The sequence below is a fragment of the Protopterus annectens genome, chromosome 5.part0 (assembly GCF_019279795.1).
Source record: "Protopterus annectens isolate FY-2018-M chromosome 5.part0, PAN1.0, whole genome shotgun sequence".
Taxonomy (NCBI): domain Eukaryota; kingdom Metazoa; phylum Chordata; order Ceratodontiformes; family Protopteridae; genus Protopterus; species Protopterus annectens.
In genome coordinates, this window is record NC_056735.1 from 136948165 (window position 1) to 136972871 (window position 24707).

General features: G+C 46.5%; 1 protein-coding gene across 2 annotated transcripts in view; it reads right to left on the bottom strand.

Moving 5' to 3' along the window:
- TMEM131 (transmembrane protein 131) overlaps positions 1-24707 on the bottom strand; it is a 3850119-nt gene that overhangs the window by 1270294 nt on the left and 2555118 nt on the right. For both annotated transcript variants that reach the window (XM_044072169.1, XM_044072168.1), the window contains exon 13: positions 11793-11901. In XM_044072169.1, the coding sequence (XP_043928104.1) occupies positions 11793-11901 (109 nt within the window). The remainder of the gene's footprint in view (positions 1-11792; positions 11902-24707) is intronic.

The window sequence follows — 24707 nt, forward strand, 5'->3', positions numbered from 1 at the left end:
ACTGACAGTTTAAGGCCCTCATGGATAAGGTAGCCGAGGTATATACCTTTTTTCCCCACCTTTCTAAGGATCTGGAATCTCTCTCAGAAGGCAATGGGTTTTTGGCAATGGAGGCCTTAACTCCCTTGGGCCCCTGTGAGATGGTTTCTAGGTCAGCAGCATGGCTTTTGTATAGAAATTGGTGTGAGTCAGGAACCCTGTAGTACCTGTCAGGCTTAAATGGAGCTGGAGGAAGAGAGTCCGGGTTAAGGCAGGCCTCCGAGTAAACATCATCTAGGATGTCCAGGACAGGAGGTATAGCCAGAGGCCTGTGCTGGGGTAACAAAAGAAATTCCCTGAGCCTTTTCTTGGAATCTGAATAATCCTGGCCTTCCCAGTGGAAGTGTTCCCTTAAGGTATGCAGAGTTTCACCAAATGAGTAATCCTCGGGGGGGATACAGAAGGAATAGATTCCTCTGCATCAGAGTCTTCAAAAGGGGAGTAAGACTGTTCCTGATAATCAGAGTGCTCTGAAATAATGGAGCCCTGATCAGAGGAGGGGGAATCTTCCTCCACTCTGGGTCTTTTGTCCAGAGGTGGCTGAGAACCTCTGACTAGAGTAATTAAATCCTCAGCCATTTTAAGCATCTGTTTCTTAGGCATGGGGCCTGGAGATGGGCCCTGTGTAGCTGGTCTCTTAGGATGCATGGTAGCTTTAGACTTGGTGAAAGCCTTGATGGAGAAAGAAGAGGAAGGTCTGAAGACACCTTGAGTGGAGGTGGACCTGTCCACATTCTGAGTTTCAACGCCAAGTGTGGTTTCGGTATCTGTAGTCAGGGTGTGGGCCGAGGAGCCTGCGACCTCAGGTACAGGAGATACCGCCAAAGATGTGTCGTCGGTAATCAGGGGCTGCGTAGGCGCCTCGCTGAGAACCGGACCACGTGTAGTCGGCTTTGGCATGGTGTCAGTAGAGGCCGTGGGCCTCGAGTGTCGGTCCTTGTCTTTGCGTTTTTTAGACAAAACCGGAGTCGGAGTATCCGACGACATAGTATAGTTAAATGCTTTCCCAAAATAATGCTGGGCGAACTCCGCCCGACGCTTAATAGTGCGTTTGTTGAATGTAGCACAAAAGCGACAGACCGAGACGTCGTGGTCTGGGCCTAAACAAGGTATACAGAGGGAATGGAAATCCTTATGCGGTATTTGCTTCCCACAAGAAATACAATTATTAACTTTGTCTGACATCGGTCTGAGGCAAGAAAAAGTTTCCCCAATGGGGTACTTAGCTTTTAAGAAGACTTCGGTTCCAATTTTTTCGTACTCTCAGGAGCTGGCCGACCGGCACTTGCGAACTGCTTCTGCTTCGGGCACCGCGCGGCAAGAAAGACTGAAGAAAATGGCGTCATCAGTCTTCTGACATCAGTCCATCTCTCTGCACTACAAAACCAGCTAACAACAAGGAAAGTACAGTTGTGTACACTTACCATAAATGTAGATGTTCAAGTGTATTCACTGTTGCAGTCATTACATTTGGTTTATCCCTGCCAGGGTAGCCCTCGGCTGGCCTGAATACCAGAGGCTTAGTATTTCTACGTCAGTTTCTGTCGCTTCAGGACTGACGTCAGGTCATCAGTAGTATAAAGTAAGGCAGACGACACCATTACATCAGTTATTCTTGCCCTAACCTATCAGAAGCCCCCAAATAGGAGCCAGGTTCTGGTGGAAGAACCTCACCAGTAGAAAGTAAATACCAATATGTCCCTTGTAAGGAAAGAGAAGAAAAAAAAGGGGGGTGGAGGGAGGGAAACCAGGACTGCAACAGTGAATACACTCGAACATCTACATTTATGGTAAGTGTACACAACTGTACTATGTTCTTCATATTTCACTGCTGCAGTCATCACATTTGGGTTGATTCCCAAAGCTGAGGAAATGGGTGGAGGCAGTCAAGGAAACTAAGGGCTGGATAGGATGCCCTGCAAGACTGCAGAGGCAAACCCTGCCCTGGATTTGGAGAAGAGAGGCATGTGGTAATGTCTGGTAAAAAAACTGTGTTGTTTGTAGCAGAAATGGATGCAGTATGCTATCCATTTGGAAATGGTTTGTTTGGAGATGGCTTTGCCTTCTGCCCCTGTAGCAAAGCTAACCAGCAATTGATCAGACTTTCTGAAGGATTTAGTCCTGTCTAGGTAGAATCTGAGCTGTCTGTGCACATCTAGAAAGTGCAGGATCTTTTCCCCCGTATTCTGGGGATTAGGAAAAAAGATGGGCAAATGAATGGATTGGTTGAGAGCCACATTGGACACCACCCTTGGGCATGAAGGATGGGTTAGTCCTGAGGGATACCCTGTCGGCATGGAAGATGATGAAGGGTTCCACAGCCATGAGTGCTTGCAGCTCGGAGATTCTTCTGGCTGAAGTGATGGCCAGAAGGAAAGCAGTCCTCTAGGAGAGAAAGTTTAGCTCTGCAGAAGAAGCTGGTTCGAAGGGGGACTGGGTGAGCTTTTCCAACACAAAGTTAAGGTCCCATGCTGGGGTTGGTGGTCTTCTGGGTGGCCTCAAGTTGCTAGCCCCTCTTAGGAACTGTTTGATCAAGGAGTGTAAGAAAAGGGGCTGCTCAGTGGGAAAACATGCAGAGACAGAGGCATGAATTTGAATAGAGGAAAAAGAGAGGCCACTGTGTAGTAGGTCAGCTAAGTAATACAGGATAGGAGGGATGGAGGGCTGTGCTGTACTGGTTCCTTTAGCCTGAATCCAGGTGAAGAACCTTTTCCATTTGTCAGCATAAGACTTTCCAGTGCTAGGGCGTCTGGCCTCATGTATAACATCTAGAACCTGTTTACCGAGGTTGGCAGATTGATCGGGGGTTAGGTTAACAAGCCAAGCTGCCAAACTGAGTGTCTACAATTGGAGATGCATGAATTCCCCTTCCCTCTGGTTCAGGAGGTTTGGAATCTGAGGAAGATGCCATGGTGGCAGTGGGGACAGGCTGGGCAGCAAGGGGTACCAGTGCTGGTGAAGCCAGTCTGGAGCTATAAGAATTGTCCTTGGTTTTTCCTCCTTTATTTTGAGCAGTACCCTGGGGATGAGAGGTAGTGGAGACAGGGCATAGACTGATAGACTGACCCAGGGGAAGGACAGGGCATCCACTTTCCAAGTCATGCAGTGATGCTCCCTAATGCAGAATTCGCTGAGCTGATGGTTGGTGTGGGAAGCAAAAAGGTTGACCGGGGTGCCCCACGTCTGAGTTATTACGGTGAAGGTTCTTCTGTTGAGCTGCCACCTCATGTGGGTCAAGAAAATTTCTGCTTAACTGGTCTGCCAGAGAGTTGAGAGAACCTGGTAGGAATTCTGCTAACAGGTGGAGTTGCATGGCAGAGGCTGTGTGCCAAAGGGTCATGGCCAGCCTGCATAGAGGGTAGGAGTGCTTGTTGATATACCACATTACAGTGGTGTTGTCTGTTTTGATCAGGCGAGCCCCTGGGGAGAGAAGGGGCTTGAAAGCTATCAATGCGTGCTCGACAGCCATCATCTCTTTTTGGTTGATGTGCAGAGGGATTTGATGTGGGCTCCATTGGCCCTGTATGCATCTGCAGTCCAGATCTGCACCCCATACATAGTCTGATGCATCTGTGATGAGGGTCTGGGTAGCAGGCGGTGGTGAAAAAGGTAGTCCCTTGTTGTGGGAGCATGCTGTTGCCCACCAAAGAAAATCTTTTCTGAGGCAAGGAATTATAGCTATAAGAGTCTCCAGGTCTTGAGAGCGTTGACACCAAAGGCTTTTTAGGTACCATTGACGTTTCCTCATATGCAGTCTGGCATATGGAATGAGTAGTATGCAAGATACCATGAACCCCAGAGCCTGCAGGATCTTCCTTACAGATAGCTGGTGTCTGGTGGCTAGTTGAGAGAAGTTGGCTGTCAGGAAATTTTGCTTTTCTGGTGTAAGCAATGCCATCTGGGATCCTGTGTCCAGACTTGCTCCCAGGAATATAATCCTTTGGGTGGGCACCTGTTTGGATTTCTTTTTGTTGACTGTGTACCCTAGGGAGGTTAGTAGGGACTTTACAAAGGCCAGGTGCTTGAGCAGCTTTTCCTGGCTGTCTGCCTGAACTAGGCAGTTGTCTAAGTATGGGTAAATCTGGATATTCCTTTGTCTGCAAAAGTCAATGGGCGGAGCCAGACATTTTGTGAAAACTCTGGGAGCAGTAGATAAGCCAAAGGAAAGTGCAGAGAACTGAAAGTGCTAAGATCCTGCCCTGAAACAGAGATATTTCCTGCATGATTCCCTGACAGGAATATGGAGGTAGACCTCTTTTAGATCTAGGGTGGCTAGCCAAGCACCCTTGGAGAACATGAGTAGCAGCTGCTGGAGGGTGAGCATTTTGAATTTTGGATCACCAGGAAGGTGTTTAGAATGACTAGATCGAGGATGGGGTGCCAGGTGCCCTCTTTTCTGGGTGCCAGAAAAAGTCTGGAGTAGAAACATTGGCCTCTGTTCTGCAGGAATATGCTCTACTTCCCTCAGAGAGAGCAGGGAAAGGACTTGCTTTTACACCTCTGCCCATTGCTTTGGAGGTAGATCTGGGAACCCTTTATGGGGTAGGAAGGGTGTGGAAAGAAAATTTGTATCCCTGGGACACTATGTTGAGAACCCAGTGGTTGTTGATAATGGTGGCCCAGGTGCTTGCGTGAAAGGAGAGTTTTCCTCCTAGGGGTAAGTGAATGTGGGCAGAGGGAGGGGGTGGGGGAGGTGAGTCATTGTGAGTTCTTACCATAAGGGGGTGGCTTAGAACTCCCTGGTTTTGAAGTAGAGGTAGTCCACTGCTTAGATCTCTGCATTCCCTGTGGCTGCTGTCTGGGGGGTCTGATTCCCCAGGGTCTGGGCTGGACTGGCTTAGTGGGAGCAGGAAAGGACCAGTGCTTAGTGGGACAATGCTTGCTGAACCTGGGTGGCTGGACCTGTAAGAAATCCTTAACTGTCTGCATAGATTTTGCTTTTTCTTCCATTTTTTTTAAGACCTCTTCTGCCTTAGTGCCAAATAAGTTGTCTGTGCAAGGGAGCATCCAACAATTTAGATATGACATGGTCTGGCAAGGGCTGTTCCTTAAGCCATGCATGCCTTCTAATGACAGATCTAGTGACTGCTGCCCTGCAAGAAGCTTCTAGGGCATCAAAATCATAGTGCAAGGTGTGTTTAGTTACTTGGCTTGCAGAATGCATTAACTCTTGTAACTCATTAGATTCTGCACAAGCAGGAAAGGAAGACATTTTTTGTTTGAGGTGTTCCAGGGTATGGTGCTGAAATTTTAGCATATGGAACTGACAATTTAGAGGCCTGATAGCAAGAGTAGCTGAGGTGTATACTTTTTTACCCCATCTGTCTAGTGCTTGGGAATCCCTATCTGAGGTGGTGGGATTCTTAGCAGAGGTTGCTTTAATCCCTTTAAGCCCTTGAGAAATTACCTCAGGGTCAGCAGTAGGATTTTTAAAAATAAATTTGTGTGAGTCAGGGACTCTATAGTACCTTTCTGGTTTTCTGGGTGCAGGAGGGAGGGTGTCAGGATTCAAGCTGAATTCCAGGAAAACATCCTCCACGACATCCAGGATTGGGGAGATGGTCAAGGGTCTGTGCTGTGGAAGATCTAAGAATTCCCTGAGTCTCTTTTTAGACTGAGGGTAGTCCTGACTCTCCCATTGGAAATGCTCCCTTAAGGTATGAAGGGTTTCCCCAAAGGAGAAATTCTCTGGGGGAGAGGTGGAAGGGATGGAATCCTCTGCATCAAAATCCTCATAAGTAGAGAGGGGTTGCATGCCTTCATATTCAGATGCATTAGTCATCTGACTCTTGTTCAGACAAAACTACTGGGGACAGATCTCTTTTCCTTTTGGAGGGGGTAGCTTGGCTTCCCCTGATCAGCATGATAAGGTCTTCTGCCATTTTAAGCATTTGAGAATGAGGCAAGGAAGCAGGTGCCTGAGATTGGGTCGTCGGTTTCTTGGGTTTGGTTCGTACCCTAGGCCTAAGAAACTCGGTAGTTTTTTAAAGAACGGTAGTCGCAAAAGATGTCGGTCTGTGTTGAAAATCGGTAGTGCGAAGGACTTCCATGGAAGCCGGTGCCTGCTCAGCAGCTCTGGACCCATCCAAGGTAGAGACAACTGCAAGATCCTTAGTCGAAGAAGAGCTTTGTGACATACCGGACTCCGAAAGAGTTTTGGTAGTGGCCTGCGAATCCAAAGAGCGGGCATCAGGGGCTGCAAAAGCACCTCACTGAGGACCGGAGAACTGACTAGCTTAACGAAAGCACTGTCGGTAGGTTTGGACCTGTGTGGTCTGTCTCTGTACGTTTTTTCAGATCATCTGCTGTTGGATGGCTTACCAAAGCCATATCGGAGTTCAAGGACTGCAAGCGAAAATATCTAGCTACAACAAGGACCCGATGAAAGATAGTTCTGGAGTTGAACAAGCACAGAAGTGACAGCAGGGAATGTCGTGGTCTGGGCCTAAACAAGTGATGCAGTAAGAATGAAAGTCTCGGTGTGGTATTTGCTTTCCACAGGGGAGACAATTGTTAACTTTTTCTGACATTGGTTAGTGCAAGAAAAAAGGATCCCCAATGGGGCACTTAGCTTTAGAAGACTTCAGCTTTAAATCGGTAGACAAAACTCAGGTAGCGGCCAACTGGCACTCATGCAAACTGCTTCTGCTTCAGGCTCCACGGCAAGAAAGACTGATGTAATGGCACCGGCTGCCTTACTTTATACTACTGATGACCTGACGTCAGTCCTGAAGTGACAGCAACTGACGCAGAAATACTAAGCCTCTGGTATTTGGGCTGGCCGAGGGGTATCCTGGCAAGGATAACCCAAATGTGATGACTGCAACAGTGAAAAAGGAAGAACATCAGGGAGAGTCTGTCAGCTCCAAACACTGACATTTGTCAGTTATCTAACAGATCTGCTACTCCAATGTCATCCATATGAATCAGCAAAGAGAACTGAACACAGATTTAACCCTCTTTCCTGTTAAAGGGATAAAACCCTCCACATCACAACTTATTTAGACTTGAAACAAGTCAACAAATACAGTGACCCAGCATCTTAAATTAGTGAATTGCAATTATAATTCCCATTACTTCACATTAGGATTTCCTTTATTTTTACTATTTTGAAATTATTTGACTGCTTTAAAACAATTAGAACAGATAGCAATATGCTGACAACTTTTTGTCTGGGGAACACTGTATATCCTAACAAGACAAACATCACAGACAAAGTAAGAAAAAGAAAAAAAATCTCAGATGCCACAAGTTGTAAATGTGAGGACCATACCTGTAATTCTCACAATGTCAGCTCTGCTAGACTGAATGTAGGGGAAGGTATGCAAAGTTTGAAGTTTCAGTATCTTAGAGTGTTTTCCCTCCAGTAAAAAACAGACCTTGAAGTTTGTAAAAAGAAGTTACGTCCTTACCATAACTTTCCGTGTTGTTGATCTTCATTCATTCTTGACTGATGGATTCTGTTCTGACCCCTTGGAACTGACTTGGCCATTGTACATAGCTCGTGCCAGCTAAAAAAACTCTCGAGCTAAGGCTCTACCCACAATGCCCCTCTTTCCATTACCTCAGATTGAGTTTGCAGAGAAGTAGAGAAAATACAGAAGCCCTGTCTAAGGTATAACCCTACAGCATTCCAGGACTAGGTTCGATCCTCCAGAAGTCTCTTGGAGGGGGCAGGAGGTTGGGATGTCAAGAATGAAGATCAACAACACAGATGGAAAGTTATGGTAAGGACATAACTTCTTGATCTCATGTTGTCAGTCTTCATTCATTCTTGACTGATGGGACAGAGTCCCCAGCTACTTTTGAACCTGGGCATCCCTAAGGAAGGATGTTCCTGAGTACTGTAGAGCCAAAGGATACTCTCCCCTGGAGAACATGTCTAATTTGCAATGACTGATAAAGGTATAAGGAGTAGCCCATGTTGCTGCTGCACATATTTCTTTCATAGAGGCCTTGGAATGAAAGACCACTGAAGTGGAAACAGATCTGGTAGAATGCGCCCTAACAGTAGTAGGCAGTTTGTGTTTAATTTGATTTTAGACAAAGGTAACAGTCACTGAGCCATTTTGATAAGGTAATCTTTGAAACAGGTTTGCGCAAATCTGGGGCCTGAACAGGGTAGAAATAACTGTTCTGATTTTTTAGAAGATTTTGTTCCGTTCAAGTAAAAACGTAATTGTCTGTGGACATCCAGCAGATGCAAACAGTATTCACCTTTGAAAAATTAGGAAAGAAAACTGGCAAGTCTACAGACTGGTTAATATTAGATTATGATACCACTTTGGGAAGGAAGGACGAATTGGTTCTTAGCGAGACTCTCTCCTTGTAAAAAATGATGTAAGGATGTTTCACCCATAAAGCTTGTAACTCGGGAATTCTAGAACACATGATAGCTACTAGGAAGATGGTTTTCCAGGTCAAAAACCTGAGGTCGCAAGTAGCTGCTGTCTCAAATGACTGTCGAACTAGGCTTTGTAAGTCTAAGGTCAAATCTCATGGTGCTACAGGATCTCTGAATGGGGGTTGTAAATGTAAACTGCCTTTAAGAAAAATTTGGCATAAACGATGAGACATTACGGAACGATCATCAAGTCCAGTCATGAAAATTAGAAATAGCAGCTAAATGAACCTTAATTGTGGAAGTAGAGACTCCTGATTCAAATAAGGTCACTAAATATTCTACAGCTTTATCAATCAACTGGAGCTCAGAAGGGGTCTATGCTGTTTGTACAAGACCAAATCGAAATCTTTTCCATTGGCTTTGGTAAAGCTTTCTGTGGGACGGTTTATGGGAAGCCAGAAGAATCCTTTTTACTGAAGAGGATACGTTATTTTGCCTGGCAATTACTGGAAGTGAAGATATCAAGCCATCAGCTTGAGATTTTGGAGATTGGGAAGCACCAAGCTCTGAGGGTGAGACAGCAGGTCTGGAGCTGGGTCCAGAGTCCAAGGGACGTGAACCAGATAAGGCCAAAGAAAGGGGAACCAGACTTGGTGGGGCCAATAGGGTGCAATGAGAATTACTCTGTTTCTCAACCTTTGCACTTTCCTCAAAAACTTGGGAATCAGTGGGACAGGAGGAAAGGTATAAAGAAGTCCCGGGAACCAATCAAGGAAAAGAGAGTCTCTCAGGGACTAGGGCAAAGTAGCTGCTGCATTTGTTGTTTATCAAATAGGTGAACAGGTCGCACCATGGCTGGCCCCAAAGACGAAATATCTTCATCCCTATGTTGTGCTTGAGAGACCACTTGTAAGGCAGGAGAATGCATCTGCTCAACTTGTCCGCAATCAGGGTGGATTTCCCCATGATATCCATTGCTACCAGAAAGTTGTTGGAAGCAACAGCCCATTGCGAAATTCTTAGAGCTTCCCCCTTGTTTGTTGATACCAAACCACCGACATGTTGTCTGACTGAATTGCAACTGTCCCCAAAGGAAGGACAGACTGGAATGCTTGCAGTGCTAAAAGCACTGCCCTCAATTCTCGGATGTTGATATGCAGCTTGGCCTTTTACAGGGTTTGATTTGAACAGTCTTTCCCATATAATGCCCCACCCCCACCCCATCTGGGAAGCACCCATGGTCACTATGGCTTTGGGTGGGAGGGAGAAAAGGTGCAACCCCCACAGGCTTTCTTCCGGCTTCATCCACCAAGAAAAATACTTTTTGCAGTAATTTATTAGGATTGGGTAAGACATTGGATGTGTTAGAATCGACCATTGTGACACCCAGATCTACTGAACCAGCCTCATGTGATACCTTGATAGGGGTACTAAGGTTACAGTTGCTGCCATGGTCCCCAGAGTTTGCAGCACCAGGTGAGCAGGAACTTTGGGTTTTACATATGTAAAGCCCACAAAGTGAAAGGTGCGGATTCCAAGTCAGACTGTCGACCAGTCACAAGTTGAGTCCCACAAGGCTCGGTCCTGGGGCCTCTCCTGTTCGGCATCTACTTCTCAGAAGTCCAGGCCAACAAAGAAGGACTCTGGCTGACCAAGTTCACTGATTACTGCAAGCTAGGAGTCATTATCAACTCTCCAAGTGATGCAGACATCCTACAAAAAAGGCTTCTCTGAGACGAGTGACCGGTGTCGGAACCATGGCCTGAAGCTTAACGCCAAAAAATGCATTATCATCCCCTATGGAAAAAACTCAGTTCCCGTGAATTACCATGTTGATGAGAGCCCATTGAACACTGAAGGGGCCATAAGAGATCTGGGCACCCTGGTCGACAGCCACCTCACCTTCGACCACCACACTGCCACTGTGGTCAGAAAGCCCTTCTACGTGGCACATCTTATAATCAAAGGTTTCACATTCAGGAAGAAAGAGGTCATCATCCCTCTCTCCTCATCCCTCATTAGACCAATCATCGAATATAATGCCTCATTTGGCATGTACCTGACCACACATCTGCAACAGCTGGAGAGGCCACAAAAGTACCTAACAAAAAGGATCCTAGGCCTTAAACACATGTCCTACAGGTACAGACTCAAGAAACTTCAGCTGTTCTCAGTCTCATCGCCTACTTAGAGGTGATCTCAGCTTGACTTACAAAGCCATGTCCAACCCAACCCTACCTGAAATGCTACACCTAAAGAAATCCCAATCCCCCCATGCCCCACACTCCAGAGATCACAACCTCATTACCACAATTAACAGAACATGCTCGAGGGACAGGTTCATCTCCCAAAGACTGCCCATACTCTGGAATAAGCTTCCCATTCATGTCAAGCAGAGCACCTCGATGGCCGTTTTCAAGAGAAATCTTGACGAGCGGATGGATAACAGAAAGTTCACTCCAGGGATCATTCCAGTTGCCCTACTGGATAGGGACACTGTGAACTAACATCAGGTGACACAGTGCCTGGGCAATTTTTTGGGGCAAGGCTTGTAAAGGGTCCAGGGCCATTAGCCTAGTATACACCTATGAAAAGGGCAACAATATCTCAAGCACTCAAGGATTCCTTTTTTTTTTTTTGCCACAATTTGTATCAAAGCAGTATATACAATTGATTTAAGATGATTATAAGAACAGGGATGTAAGCCAGGGAGCTTTATTTTGTACTCGCAAACTCTAAATACTGCTCCCCAGCCACGCGGCATTAAAAAAAATGGACACACCTCTCAAAATGTTGTCCTCCCAAGCACTTAATAAATATAAGCATCATTTTCATCTGTTCCCTCTAAAACTATATTGTTAAATATATCGTTTTTAGCTCAGTAGCCCTCTCTGTTAGCAAACTACATACCTGTTGCAGACCTAAATTTGGACAGACATAATATGGCCTGGAAAAGCCTTGATTTTGTAAACATTGCCCATAAAAATCTACTCAATAGAGTACAAAGAGTAAGCCTGGCTGCACCTTTGCATAAGAAATGACAGAAATTTTCAAATGACACTTACTTAATGCTGAAATATTCCCTTTACTTTTCAAATTCCCTCCTGATCTATAATGCTGTTTTTTTGAGCCTTCAAAGTTCCTGAAGGCTGAGCCATTTCATATCTGGCTGGTACTCAAAATGAAACAATATTCATGGGCAACATTACATTCTTCTCCAACTTGCATTCCTTAGACAAAAATTAAATCTCAGTGTACTGCTCACCATAACAATACACAACTGCTGCTGTTTAATCCTGCACTTTCTGTTACACTAAGTCATGCACCACATAGTAAAAAAAAAAAAAAAAAATCCTGCAGACAAAGAAGCAACTCAAAACATAACTGTATACATAGTTTCCACACTTACCCTTCTAACACTTCCACTTGATAAGGAATTTCAAGTTTTGAGTAGGATTTTTCTTTTGCTTTAACAATAATTTTCCCAGAAAACTGTGATGTTTTTTTGGCCTTTGAAGCTGAATTTTAGACAAAATGAAAACATGTGAAAAACTCTTCTACAGAAAACACATTTAAAATCAGTTTGAACTGCAATAATGATTGGAAAAAATATATAATAAAACAAGACTACATGACAAGGCGACTTATCAAGGATAATGTCCAGTAATTTATTGTGCATTCATTTTAATGATATAAAATCAGACTTTGTGATCTCCCATATCTTTATGTCACAATTCTCTCATTCTAGGATATGTTCTGCCATAGCAAATTGGATCTCTCAATGTATCAGACAAGCATACATTTCAGCTGGGAAGCCAGCTCCGGTTGTAGTTCGGGCACATTCTACTAGATCTGTGGCTACCTCAACAGCTTTTTGGGCTAGAGTTCCAGTAGACGATATCTGTTCAGCAGCTACCTGGTCTTCTTCCCATACGTTCATTTCTCATTACAAGCTGGACATGATTTCCAGAAGTAGGGCTCCCTTTGGCTCCGCGGTGCTTCGGAATATCCTTCCGTAGGGACCACCCAGGGCCTTTAGGTAAGCTGGGGACTCTGTCCCACAGGTTGCAGATCAAATGAAGTAACTACTTCAGATAAAGAAGTTATGTACTCTCCATAACGTTCCATCTGAGTAGATACTTCATTTGTCTGCAACCGACCCCCCTTGCCATCCCCCGAACCTCGGTAAGGTATTGTCCTTTGGAGAATTTCTTCTCCGTCTTTAGCTTATAGGGCAAAATAACCGATCTGAGGTAATGTGGTTGGTAGTAAGGGATTATGGGTAGGGGGGAGGAGCTAGGAGCTCGGATCTTGAAGCTTGGAAAGCTGCCGGTTCAGATCCGAGGTCGGATCCGACTCCCACAGGTTGCAGATCAAATGAAGTAACTACTTCAGATCGTTTTTTAATATTCAGCGCATTTGACCGAGCTACAAGGTTTTCTTCACTGCCTTTATATAGCGGGGTATTTGGTCCTTTTATGCCAAGACCTTGGTTAGGAACTCTTGCTTAAATTTCATTCTTTGTTTTCATTTTATTTACTTGTGTGCTTGTATTTGTTATGTAAGTCTCATTTTCATTAGGGTCACAGGGAGAAAGGCTCCAGCTGTAAGTAGGACTTATCATGCCTTCAGGTTTAATGATAACCCCAATGTATGCATATAGGTTCATAGAATGATACTAGGCCAGTGGTTATTTTAGGTACCTGCGTGCTTGTGTTTGTTATGCAAGTCTTGCGGCATCATACAGTATTGTGGCATCATACAGTTCTCTCCTAAACAGAATAAATATACAGATATAAAAAGAAGTTATGTACTCACCATAACGTTTCATCTGAGTAGGTAATCTTCATTTGTCAGCAACCTGTGGGTATCGGATCCATATCAGATCCAAGCCGGCAGCTTCAAACAGCTAAGATCCAAGCTCAAAGCTCCTCCCCTTACCCATAATCCCCTGCTAACCCTTCCTGACCTCAGATCGAGTTTGCTTAGTAACACAGAGTATTACAACACAGAAATCAGCTCCAAATCCTAACCCAAGGTTATCTGGAAACAAGGGCTAGGAATCTTCTAGTACGCACTATAGGTCAGGGGGATGGAGGGGGTTGCTGACAAATGAAGATTACCTACTCAGATGGAATGTTATGGTGAGTACATAACTTCTTTATCTGAAGTAGTTAACTTCAATTGTCCATCAACCTGTGGGACAGAGTCCCCGGCTACACAAACCATGGAAGGTCCTCATGGAAGGATATTCCAGAGCACTGCAGAGCTGAAGGATGCTCTCCCTCTGGAAATTATGTCCAACTTGTAATGATTAATGAACGTATGAGATGAAGCCCAAGTGGCTGCTGAACAAATGTCATCCAAGGAAACTCTGGACCAAAAAGCAGCAGAGATAGAAATTGATCGAGTAGAATGGGCGTGGACTCCTTCAGGTTCAGGTCGACCAGAACTTTGATATGCAAGCAGGATACATTGGGAAATCCATCTGGACAATGTAACTTTTGATACTGGTTTTCCCAAAGAGGGTTTTGCAAAGGATACAAAGAGTTGGTCAGATTTCCTGTGACCAGTGGTCCTGTGCAGGTAAAATCTTAACTGCCTCTGTACGTCCAGGGAATGCAACTTATATTCACCTTTGTTCTGGTAATTTGGAAAGAATACTGGTAAATTAATGGCTTGGTTGATGTTGGGTTCCGACGTGACCTTGGGCAAAAAGGAAGGATTGGTCCTGAGGGAAACTCTATCTTTATGAAAAACTAAGTATGGCGGTTTGGCACAAAGGGCTTGAAGTTCCAAAACCCTTCTGGCCGAGGTGATGGCAATAAGAAAGGCCGTCTTCCAAGATAAGAATTTTAGATCCACCGAGGCTGCAGGTTCGAACGGGGGAGCTGTCAGAGATTGGAGAACAAGAGTTAAATCCCATGGAGGAACTGGATCTTTAACAGGGGGTCTCAAGAGGAAAGTGCCTTTTAAAAAGGTCTTACATAACTTGGAAGAGGCCAGGGGGCCGAGATCACTTCCCACATGACAGTGAGAGATTGCAGCTAACTGGACTTTGACCGTAGAGGAGCTAGCACCCTGGTCGAATAAGGTTGATAAGAATTCTAGCACTGCTGGTAACGGAGCTGTAAAGGGAACTAAGTTTCTGTGCTCCGCCGAAATAGAAAAACGTTTCCATTTGCTATTATAAATCTTCCTCGTAGAAGGCTTATGAGCGGCTACTAAAATAGCCTTGACAGATGAGATACCGGGAGTCCTAGCTATCACTGGAACGGGATCAGCCAAGCTGTGAGCTTGAGGTTGTCCAGGTTTGGGATTGTCAACCCTAGTGGGTGAGAGATCGGATCCGGAGTGGGATCTAGAACCCATGGGGGGTTCACTAGGTGAGACCATAGGGCAAGGGAACCATGCTTGACAAGGCCAGAATGGGGCTATGAGGATCACTCTGCTCCCCAACCGACGTGCTTTCTGCAAGAATTTTAGCATTAGGGGAAGAGGTGGATAAACAAAGTAGACTGGATAGCCAAACATGCACCAGAGCGTCTCTGGGGGATTCCCCTGGTGGGGGAATTAGAGCGAAGTAGTCGCTGCACTTTGCGTTTGAAGGAGACGCGAAGAGATCGCAGCAAGGTTGACCCCATTTGAGGAAAATTTGCTTCGCTACTCTCGGGTTCAGAGACCACTCGTACGGTGAAAGGATAGTTCGACTCAACCTGTCTGCCAAGATGTTCGACCTGCCCGGAATGTGCGTTGCTATGAGAAAGCGGTTGGTGGAGATCACCCATTCCCAAACTCTCATGGCCTCTCGACAAAGTGGGTAGGATCTGGTTCCCCCTTATTTGTTGATATACCAGATGACTGACATGTTGTCTGTCTGAATTGCAATAGTCCCCAAGGGAAGAAGGGCCTGGAGTGCTTGCAACGCAAGCACCGCCGCTCTCATCTCTAGGACACTGATGTGCAATAAGGTCTCCGATTGGGTCCACGTGCCTTGGACGGTTCTGCCCATACAGTGCCCCCACCCCACCCCAGGCAAGAAGCGTCCGTGGTCACTGTAGTTAGAGGGGGGGACATAGAGAAGGGACACCCTTTCTGGAGGACCAGAGACTGGAGAACCAGAGTAGGGCTTTCTTGCAAACCCTGCTGAGGGGAATGGGTGAATTCAGTGGATGTTGCAGGATGGACGACTGAACCTGTAGAGTCCACTTTAGTACCCTCATGTTCAGGCGTGCTAAGGGTAGCAGGTTGATAGTTGCCGCCATGGAGCCTAGAGCCCTCAAGACCAATTCCACTGGAGGAGCCGGGTAGTTTAGAAGGGCTAGCATGTGGAGCTTCAGGGTCCGAAGTCGGTCCGGAGTCAAAAAGACTTGGAAAAGGTTCATGTTCAATCTGGCTCCAATGAAGTCTAAGAACTGGGTTGGTTGAAGAGAAGATTTTTTGACATTGATTGTGATTCCCAGTCGGGAGGCCAGATGGCGGAAATAATCTCTGGCTGAGCACAGTAGATACCTTGTGGGGGCGGACAGGAGCCAGTTGTCTAGGTATGGAGAGACCTGTATTCCCTGAAGTCTCAAGTAGTGCGCTACCACTGCTAATAATTTGGTGAACACCCTGGGGGCTGTGGTGAGACCAAAGGGAAGGACCCTGAACTGGTAGTGGCTGGCTCCTAGGCGGAAGCGGAGAAACCTTCTAGATCGCCTGTCCATCAGAATGTGGTAGTACGCGTCCTTGAGGTCTATGGAGCACATCCAGTCATTCTCCTGCAGGAGTGGGAGAATGGATTGAATGGTGACCATCTGGAACTTCTCTTTGACCACTGACAAGTTTAGAAAGGATAGATCGAGGATTGGTCTCAAGTCCCCCATCATTTTGGCACCAAAAAGAACCTGGAGTAAAAGCCTGATCTGGATTGGTCTGGGGGGACGTGCTGGATTGCTCTTTCTTCTAGCAGCTGCTGCCTCCCTTTGATTGGGTGGGACATCAGGGAGGCTCCGGGGTTTCGGAGGAAGATTGAGAAAGGGAATCTTGTAACCTCTGGATATGATCCGCAGCACCCAGTGATCTGTTGTAATGGACTCCCACATTGCTAGGTGCCTCGAGAAACGCCCCCCCGACTGCCTCCAGAGTGGAGCAGTTGGGTAACCCTTCAGGGTTGCTGCGCGGGCCGATCAGAAAAGGGTTCTCTCGACCCGAAATTCTTCGGTCCCCCTCTGCCTCTGGGCCGGCGTCCACCTTGTCCTCCTCTGCCTCTGAAGGACAAGGGGTCCGGAGCAAAACGGGACTGTTGAGATTTCCGGAACCACATCTTCTTTTGTCCCTTTTGGTTCCTAGAGAAGGACCTCTGGGGAGCAGAGAAGCGGACTCTGACGGCAGACAATATCTTCCCATCTTTCTCGCTCTGGACCAGTGTGTTGCGTACGGCCTTGCCAAAGAGCGAAGAACCATCAAACGGGGCATTAGCGAAGGACACCTTGAAGGGTTCCGCAAAATCGCAATGGCGGAACCAAGCATGCCGTCGTAAGACAATGCCCACTCCGCTAGCTCTAGCGGCCCCTTCCGTGGCATGGGAGAGGATCCGTATAGAGGTGTTAGAAATGGATTTGAGAGTGGCCATTAGGGTAGAGAATACTTTCTTATCCTCGGCCGACATGGACTCTGGGGGCGACCTGGCATATTCTTTGATGAGATCCCACTGGAGTCGTATCACGTGTGCCATATAATTCAGCGATCTTACAGAGAAGGTGGCTGAAGCGAACATCCGCTTCCCCAAATGGTCCATCATCCGAGACTCCTTGTCTGGAGGATGGACCGAGGAACTCTCCTGGGCCAGTTCCTTTTTAGTGGCGGCCACCACCAACATGGCATCTACAGGAGCACCCTTGCTCCAACATGTCCTATCAGAAGGGGGAACTAAGAATTTTATCAGGCCTCTTGGAGATGGGCTCCACAGTGTCCGGCTCCTTCCATGCCCTGGTAGTAATCAGGTCTACCAGGGGGTCGGCGGGAGGGGACACCCAAGAGGCAGATGGGCCTGCGTCAAACGCCTCCAGAAACACAGACTCATGTGAGGAAGGTTTTTGGGCAGACCACCCCCCTCTAATTTGAAGCATTTCCATGATGTCTCCGAAGGAGACGTCTTTGGGGGGTGACCTTGGGGAACCTTCCCCTTCCTCTAAATCTGTGTCTGTTGTCAAGGACTCAGGTGAGTCCAAGTTCCTCCTCTTGCACTTACGTTTGTGAGGAACTTCCTCGGGAGGGCTGTCCGAGGAGGCCTCACCAACCACATCTTGTTCCCCCAAAGGAACTACCTGGGATGTAGGCGCAGGCTGTCCCTGGGGCCAGGTGATGGAAGGTAGGCCCGTCTGAGAGGGAGTGCAGGGTGGAGCCGTAGCAGAAGCCTGGGGCCTCGAATCCCTTGACCTGGGGCCTCGAATCCCTTGATAGAATATGTTCTACCCACGCCTGAAAGCTCGCTCAAATCTGCTGACTGAACCGCGGCAAACAAGATTTGAGGTCAGGAAGGGTTAGCATGGGGATTATGGGTAAGGGGGAGGAGCTTGGAGCTCGGATCTTAGCTGTTTGAAGCTGCCGGCTCGGATCCGATATGAATCCGATACCCACAGGTTGATGGACAAATGAAGTTAACTACTTCAGATATATGATTACAGGCATACTTCTAATCTCTGTTCACAAAACCTGCTGTCATTTAATGTTTAGCATATAAAACAAATTGTGGCATTGCACAGTTCGGAAACAGAATAAATATTCATTCACACCGGATGAATATTGAATACTTCCAAATGACGTACAACAACGGGGGAGGGTTTTGGGCGGTGCTTGCTACTGCAAATCTGGTGAGCCAGTACACTACACCCACAAACTAGCTGACACAGCAACCCACTGTACTAGGCCTAGAAAGGCAGAAGCATTTAAGGGAGAACCGCACCCAAAAACTGAGAAAAACATGTTTTTCAGCAAATCTTGACATTTTCCATAATACTAATGTCTCTGTATCAAAGTGGTAGCTATTACTTTCTAATTTGTTATACCCCAAAATGACCTGAAAAGAGGCTGCCATGTCTAGAATTACTTTGTTTTACAGTCAATGCTCTCACCTTCCTAATGTCATTTTACAGGGACAGAAAGAAATCCCTATGATGAGTGGATCATTTAGTGTGGTTTACTCTCTCATAGGTGGGTATTAGGCTATCTGCCCGAAGGCATTTATAAGCCGCCAGAATGTGTTGGCTTTCGCCGCCCCCTTAGATTAGTTCCATGTGCCTCTGTCCAGCCACTGAAGTGATCCCTGAGGTAAACTTTCAGTTTCCCATCCACTCGTCAAGGTTTCTTTTGAAGAGTGTTAGTGAGGAGCTCTGCCTAATGTAGACTGGGATCTTGTTCCAAAGCATGGGAGGTCTCTGGGATAGGAATCTATCCCTCCAGCACGTCCTATTTACTGTTGTGGTGAGGTTTAGATCCCTAGAGCGTGTGGCTCGAGGGGATAAGGTTTTCTTTAGGTGGAGCATGTCCATCAATTCTGGGTTGGACATGGCTTTGTATGTCAGGCAGAGATCACCTCTGAGTAGGCGGTATGCAACCAAGTACAACTGGAGTTTCTTCAGTTGAGCTGCATAGGGCATCTGTCTGAGGCCAGTGATCCTCTTGGTGAGACACTTCTGTGGTCTTTCCAGCTGTTGCAGGTGTCTTGTAAGGGACATCCCAAATGGGGCATTGTACTTGAGATGGGTCTGATGAGTAATAAGTAGAGGGGCACAATGACCTCTTTTGATCTGGATGCGAACCCTTTTGTGATTAGGTGGGCCATGTAGAAGGATTTTCTAACCACTTTGGCAATGTGATAATCAAAGGTGAGATTACTGTCTACTTGGGTTCCCAGATCCCTTATTACGTCTTCCATATTTAGGGGACTACCACCTATGTGGTAGTTTGTGGGTACTTTGTTTTTCCCAAAGGGGATGACTGTGCACTTTTTGGCATTTAGCTTGAGGCCATGATTTTGACACCAGGTATCCGTCTCAGTGAGACCATTTTGGAGGATGTCTGTGTCAGCCGGAGAGTCAATTATAGCCCCTAGTTTGCAGTCGTCTGTGAACTTGGTCAGCCATAGTCCTCCTGTGCTTGCCTGTACCTCTGAGAAGTATATGCCGAACAGGAGGGGTCCTAGGACTGAGCCCTGGGGAACACCACTTGTAAACGGTTTAGAGACGGACCTAGCTCCCACAACTCTCACCATGTGGGTTCTTGTCCATGAACCAAGTTGGCAACCCATCTTGTGAAATAGGGGTTTATGTTCAGGCTGGTGAGCTTGTCTATAATACTAGAATGGGGAATGGTGTCAAAGGCCTTAGCGAGGTATAGGTAGGCTGTGTGCACCACCTTTCCCTCATCTACAGCCTTGGTAACTGTCTCAAAGATGTCCACCAGGTTTAGGAGGCATGATCTGCCCTTAAAGCCAAACTGGGTGGGGTCCAGTGTTTGGAGGTTCCCAATGTCTCTGTTAATGAGTTCCATGATGATGTGCTCCATAGCCTTGCAGACCAAGGTAGTCAGGTTTATAGGGCGATAGTTCTCGGGGTCTGTTGTGGCTCCATCTTTGTGGAGTGGAATAACCGTTGCTGTGTGCCACTCTGTGGGTATGTAGCCTGTGGAGAGGATGAGTTTGAACAGTGTGTTTAGGTGAGGGGTGAGTTCGTCTTTGAGCTCATGTAGGACGCAGCCTGGGACACCGTCCAGTCCCAATGATGCTGTGTTTTTGGCTTTGGAGAGGGCTGTTTTAACCTGAGTGTCTATGATTTCAGGGACTCTACATTCTTCTGGTATGGTTATGGGCCCTTTTGAGGGTGAGAGGGGAGTGAAGTTTGTGCTGAACCTGTCTGCCAGGATGTTGGCGATATCAGTCGCTTCAGTGTATTTTGTGCCATTCTGACCGACTCCGAGCATATCTGAGCATTGCCACTTAGATTCTTGACATAGCTAAATAATGCCTTGTGGTTATCTTTGGAGTCCTTGGCAATTTTACTTTCAAAGCTCGCCTTGGATGATTTTATGAGGGATCGTAGTTTCTTGCTGATACTGATCAGGGATGTCTTTCCTTCTTGGGATTTTACTCTTTTCTGTACTAGTTTCCTCCTTCAATTTATGGCAGGAGTCCACCAGACTAGTTTCCTTTTCTTGGAGGAGTGAGTCTTGGTTTTGCTTGGGATGGCACAATCCATGTATTCTTGTAGCTGCCCATAGAATGCATTAGTAAAGGATTTTGCAGCTTGGACAGTGTTGTCCTTCAGCATGGAGGCTTTGAAACTTTCCGCCTCGGTCTTAAGTAACGTGAAGTTTACTTTTGAAAAGTTTTTCATGGTGGCTTTCTTGTCCGGGGGTGGGGGCAAAATATGGATATGCAAAGTGATTTGTTTATGGTCAGATCTAACCAGCGAGGGTTTCACCTCTGGTGTGGAACAACGGTCACCCATGTTAGTGTTGACCAGGTCCAATATGTTGTTACCTCTGGTGGGAGTGTTGACCAGTTGAACCTGGGCGTTGGAGTTTATAAATTCTAGGAAAAGTTGGGCAAGGGAGTTAGTACTTGAGTAGTACTCCCAGTTAATGTTTGGGTAACTGAAATCACCCAATATTAGGGTGTTTTGTAGGACCTTTATGTTTCCCAGTGTTTCCAGAAACACGGAATGGGGGTCCTGGGACATGGTGGGTGATCTGTAGCAAGCTACAATTTGAATTGCAGTTTTGCCCATTACTGGTTGCACGTGGATGATCTCTGAAGCAGCGTGCTGTGCCACTAACCTGGTGGTGTGGGTATCCTTGATGAATATGGATACGCTCCCGCTTTTTGTATTTCGGTTTGAGTTCTGTGGCCAAAATGTACGGTATGAGTTGTAGCCTGGTAGTGCTGGGGTGCTCTCTGGAGCCTTAAACCAGGTTTCTGTTACTGCACATATATCAATTTTCTCCATAGTGAGGAGTGCCTCGGGTGCAAGCCATCTCTAGCAAAGCAGCGTGGCTTGTCGAGCATGTCATCCCAGGCGGACAGATACTAGATCCCCTTTGAATGACACCACAAACTTAGCCAATTGTTGAAATCGAGAATATTTTCTTTATACCGTTGTATTATTCTTGGTGAGAGCAGGATGCTACTCAGGGTCAGGGTCATACCAGCCTGGGCTACGTGATCAGAGAGCTCTTCCATGTCTCTTTTCATGTAGTCCAGGGAGGTATGGCTCAGGTCACTCACACCAACATGGACAATGACATAGTCATACTTGTACTTGTTCTGGAGTGACCTTAGTCCTTGTGTTATGTGGCGGATCCTGGCACCCTGGCACCCGACAGGCAGCTAACAGTAACCTTCTCCTTATTCAGTCTAGTAAGTGGGACGTCAGTGTGCCTGACTATAGAGTCACCTATTACTATGGATGGAGGGGGGGGACGCAAGAAAGAAGGCAGGATGAAGACAACTAACATGGAACGTTATGGTAGGTACATAACTTCTTTATGTTAAGTTGTCTATCTCGCCTTCGTTTCTTGCTTCTTGAGACAGCGTCCCTAGCACCTACGATCCTGGGCGGCTCATTGGAACAAACTCTTCAGAACAGTGGAACCAAAGTTAGCTCTATTCCTGGAGGTCATGTCTAACTTGTAATGAGAAATAAAGGTATGAGGATTTGCCCATTTGGCAGCGGCACAAATAGAGTCCATGGGCAACCTGGACTGGAAGGCTACAGAAGTGGCCAAAGCCCTAGCAGAATGACCCTTCGGTTTGGAAGATGATTTTTTGTTTCTCAGTTGATAGATGAAGGTAATTATGTGAGACAACTACCTGGAGAGGGTCACTTTGGAAACTGGAAGACCCTGTTTGCACTTAGCATAGGAAAGGAAGAGTTGGTCCGACTTTCTTATAGCTTTCGTTCTATGCAGGTAAAAACGCAGTGGTCTATGAACATCCAAAAGGTGCAACTTGTATTCTGCCTTGTTGGTATAGTTAGGGAAGAACACTGGAAGGTGTATGGATTGGTTTAGACTGTTTTCTGAGCACAGTTTAGGAAGGAAGGAGGGATTAGTTCTCAGAGCAACCCTATAATTGTGAAAAACTAAGTACGGAGAATGAACGCTTAGTGCTTGAAGTTCCGATACACATCTGGCTGAGGTAATAGCTACTAGAAAGAGAAAGTTTTCCAAGATAGAAACTTAAGGGAGCAGGAAGCTGCCGATTCAAAAGAGGGCATAATCAATGAGGTTAGTACCAAATTAAGGTCCCAAGGAGGAGAGGGATCTCTCACTGGGGGCCTAAGGAGAGTAGTCCCTCTTAGAAAAGCTTTACACAGCTTATGAGACATGATATTTAGACTAGAAAAACCAACATGATAGCTAGAGATGGCCGCTAGTCGAACCCTGATTGTGGCAGAAGTGGACCCAGAGTGAAAAAGCTCAGTTAGGAACTCCAACATCTTGTGAACTGGGGCTGAAAAAGGGATCTATGTTCCTAGCATCTGCCCAATAAGAGAAATGTTTCCATTTGCTAGCATACGTCTTCCTAGTAGCGGATTTATGAGAGGAGACAATAATTTCACACACAGCCGGGGAAATGCTGGGAAGCCTGGCTAGGGTTGGAATTGGATCAACCAAACTGTGAGCTGGAGTGTTTGGAGGGATCGATGCAGCTCCCTGATTGATGAATCAGCAGGTCTGGAATAGGATCCAGGGTTCAGGGTTGCTCAAGGAGGTAACGGTGCAGGAACGGAAACCAAATTTGTCGAGGCCAGTAAGGGGCAATGAGGATCATTTTGCAACCCAACAATATCGCTTTCTGTATGAGTTTGGGTATAAGAGGGAAAGGCGGGAAGGCATAAAGAAGTCCCTGAGGCCAATCGTGGACTAGAGCATCTCTGGGAGGTTGACCGGGAAGTGGTTAAAAGGGAGAAATAGTTGCTGCATTTGGTGTTGAAGGGGGTTGCAAACAGATCGCAGCAAGGCTGTCCCCATTTGCGGAAGTTAAGATCCGCAACTACCTGATTCAGAGACCACTCGTGAGGCATGAGAATAGCTCTGCTGAGCCTGTCCGCTACGACGATGGACTTCCCAGGGATGTGCATCGCAATCAGAAATCATTGGGAGGAAATCGCCCACTGCCAGAGTCTGAGTGCTTCTTGACATAGGGGTAGGACCTGGTTCCGCCCTGCTTGTTGATGTACCACACTACTGACATGTTGTCCGTTTGAATTGCAATGGTCCCAGGAGGGAGGGAATCCTGAAGTGCTTGCAACGCTAGTAGCATGGCTCTCATCTCCAAGACATTTATGTGCAGATGGTACTCGTGAGGCTGCCAAGTGCCTTGGACTGTCCTGCCCTGATAATGCCCCCCCCCACCCTATCAGTGAGGCATCCGTGGTCACTGTGGCAACCGGAGGGCATTGGATGAATGGTCTCCCCTGAGACACTAGTGGGGAGACCATCCACCAGGAAAGGTGTTTTTTGCAAGTTTCTGTAATCATGATCATGTGAGACATGGGGAGCTGTTGAAAGGACCACTGTGTGAAGAGAAGCCACTGAAGGATTCTCATGTGAAAACGGGCCAGAGGTATCAGAAGAATTGCTGCCGCCATAGAACCCAGAGTTTGAAGGACTTACCAGACTTGTACCCTTTTGCATTGCATAAGGATATGAACTTGCTGCCGAATCGTGGCCACCCTTTCTGGCGGTAGCCTTGCGGACATACTTTTGTATCTAGATCTGCTCCTATATAGGTAATAGATTGACAGGGCAACAAGGCAGATTTTTCGAAATTTATAGTAATGCCTAACTGGGCACAAATTGCGATTGAATAGTCCCTGGCTTGAAGGAGTTGATGCCTGGTAGTAGCAGTAAGGAGCCAGTCATCTAGATAAGGAAACACCTGTATTCCTTGATGCCTCAGGTGAGCCGTGACGACTGCCATACATTTGGTGAACACCCTGGGGTCTGTGGTGAGACCAAAGGGCAGATCTCTGAACTGATAATGACTGGCTCCCAGCCAAAAGTGAAGGAATCTCCTGGAGCACCTGTCCATCATGATGTGACAGTACGCATCCTGGAGATCTAGTGAGCACATCCAATTATCCTGACCCCAAAAGGGTAGAATGGACTGTAGCGTGACCATCAAAACCTTGTTCTTTGAACAGACTTGTTTAGTCTGCTGAGATCCAAAATTGGTCTCCAATCCGCTGTCTTTTTTGGTACCAAAAAGAACCTCGAGTACGTTCCGGATCCGAGTTGGTCTGCCGGGTCTTCCTGGGTGACTCTATTTTCTAGCAGT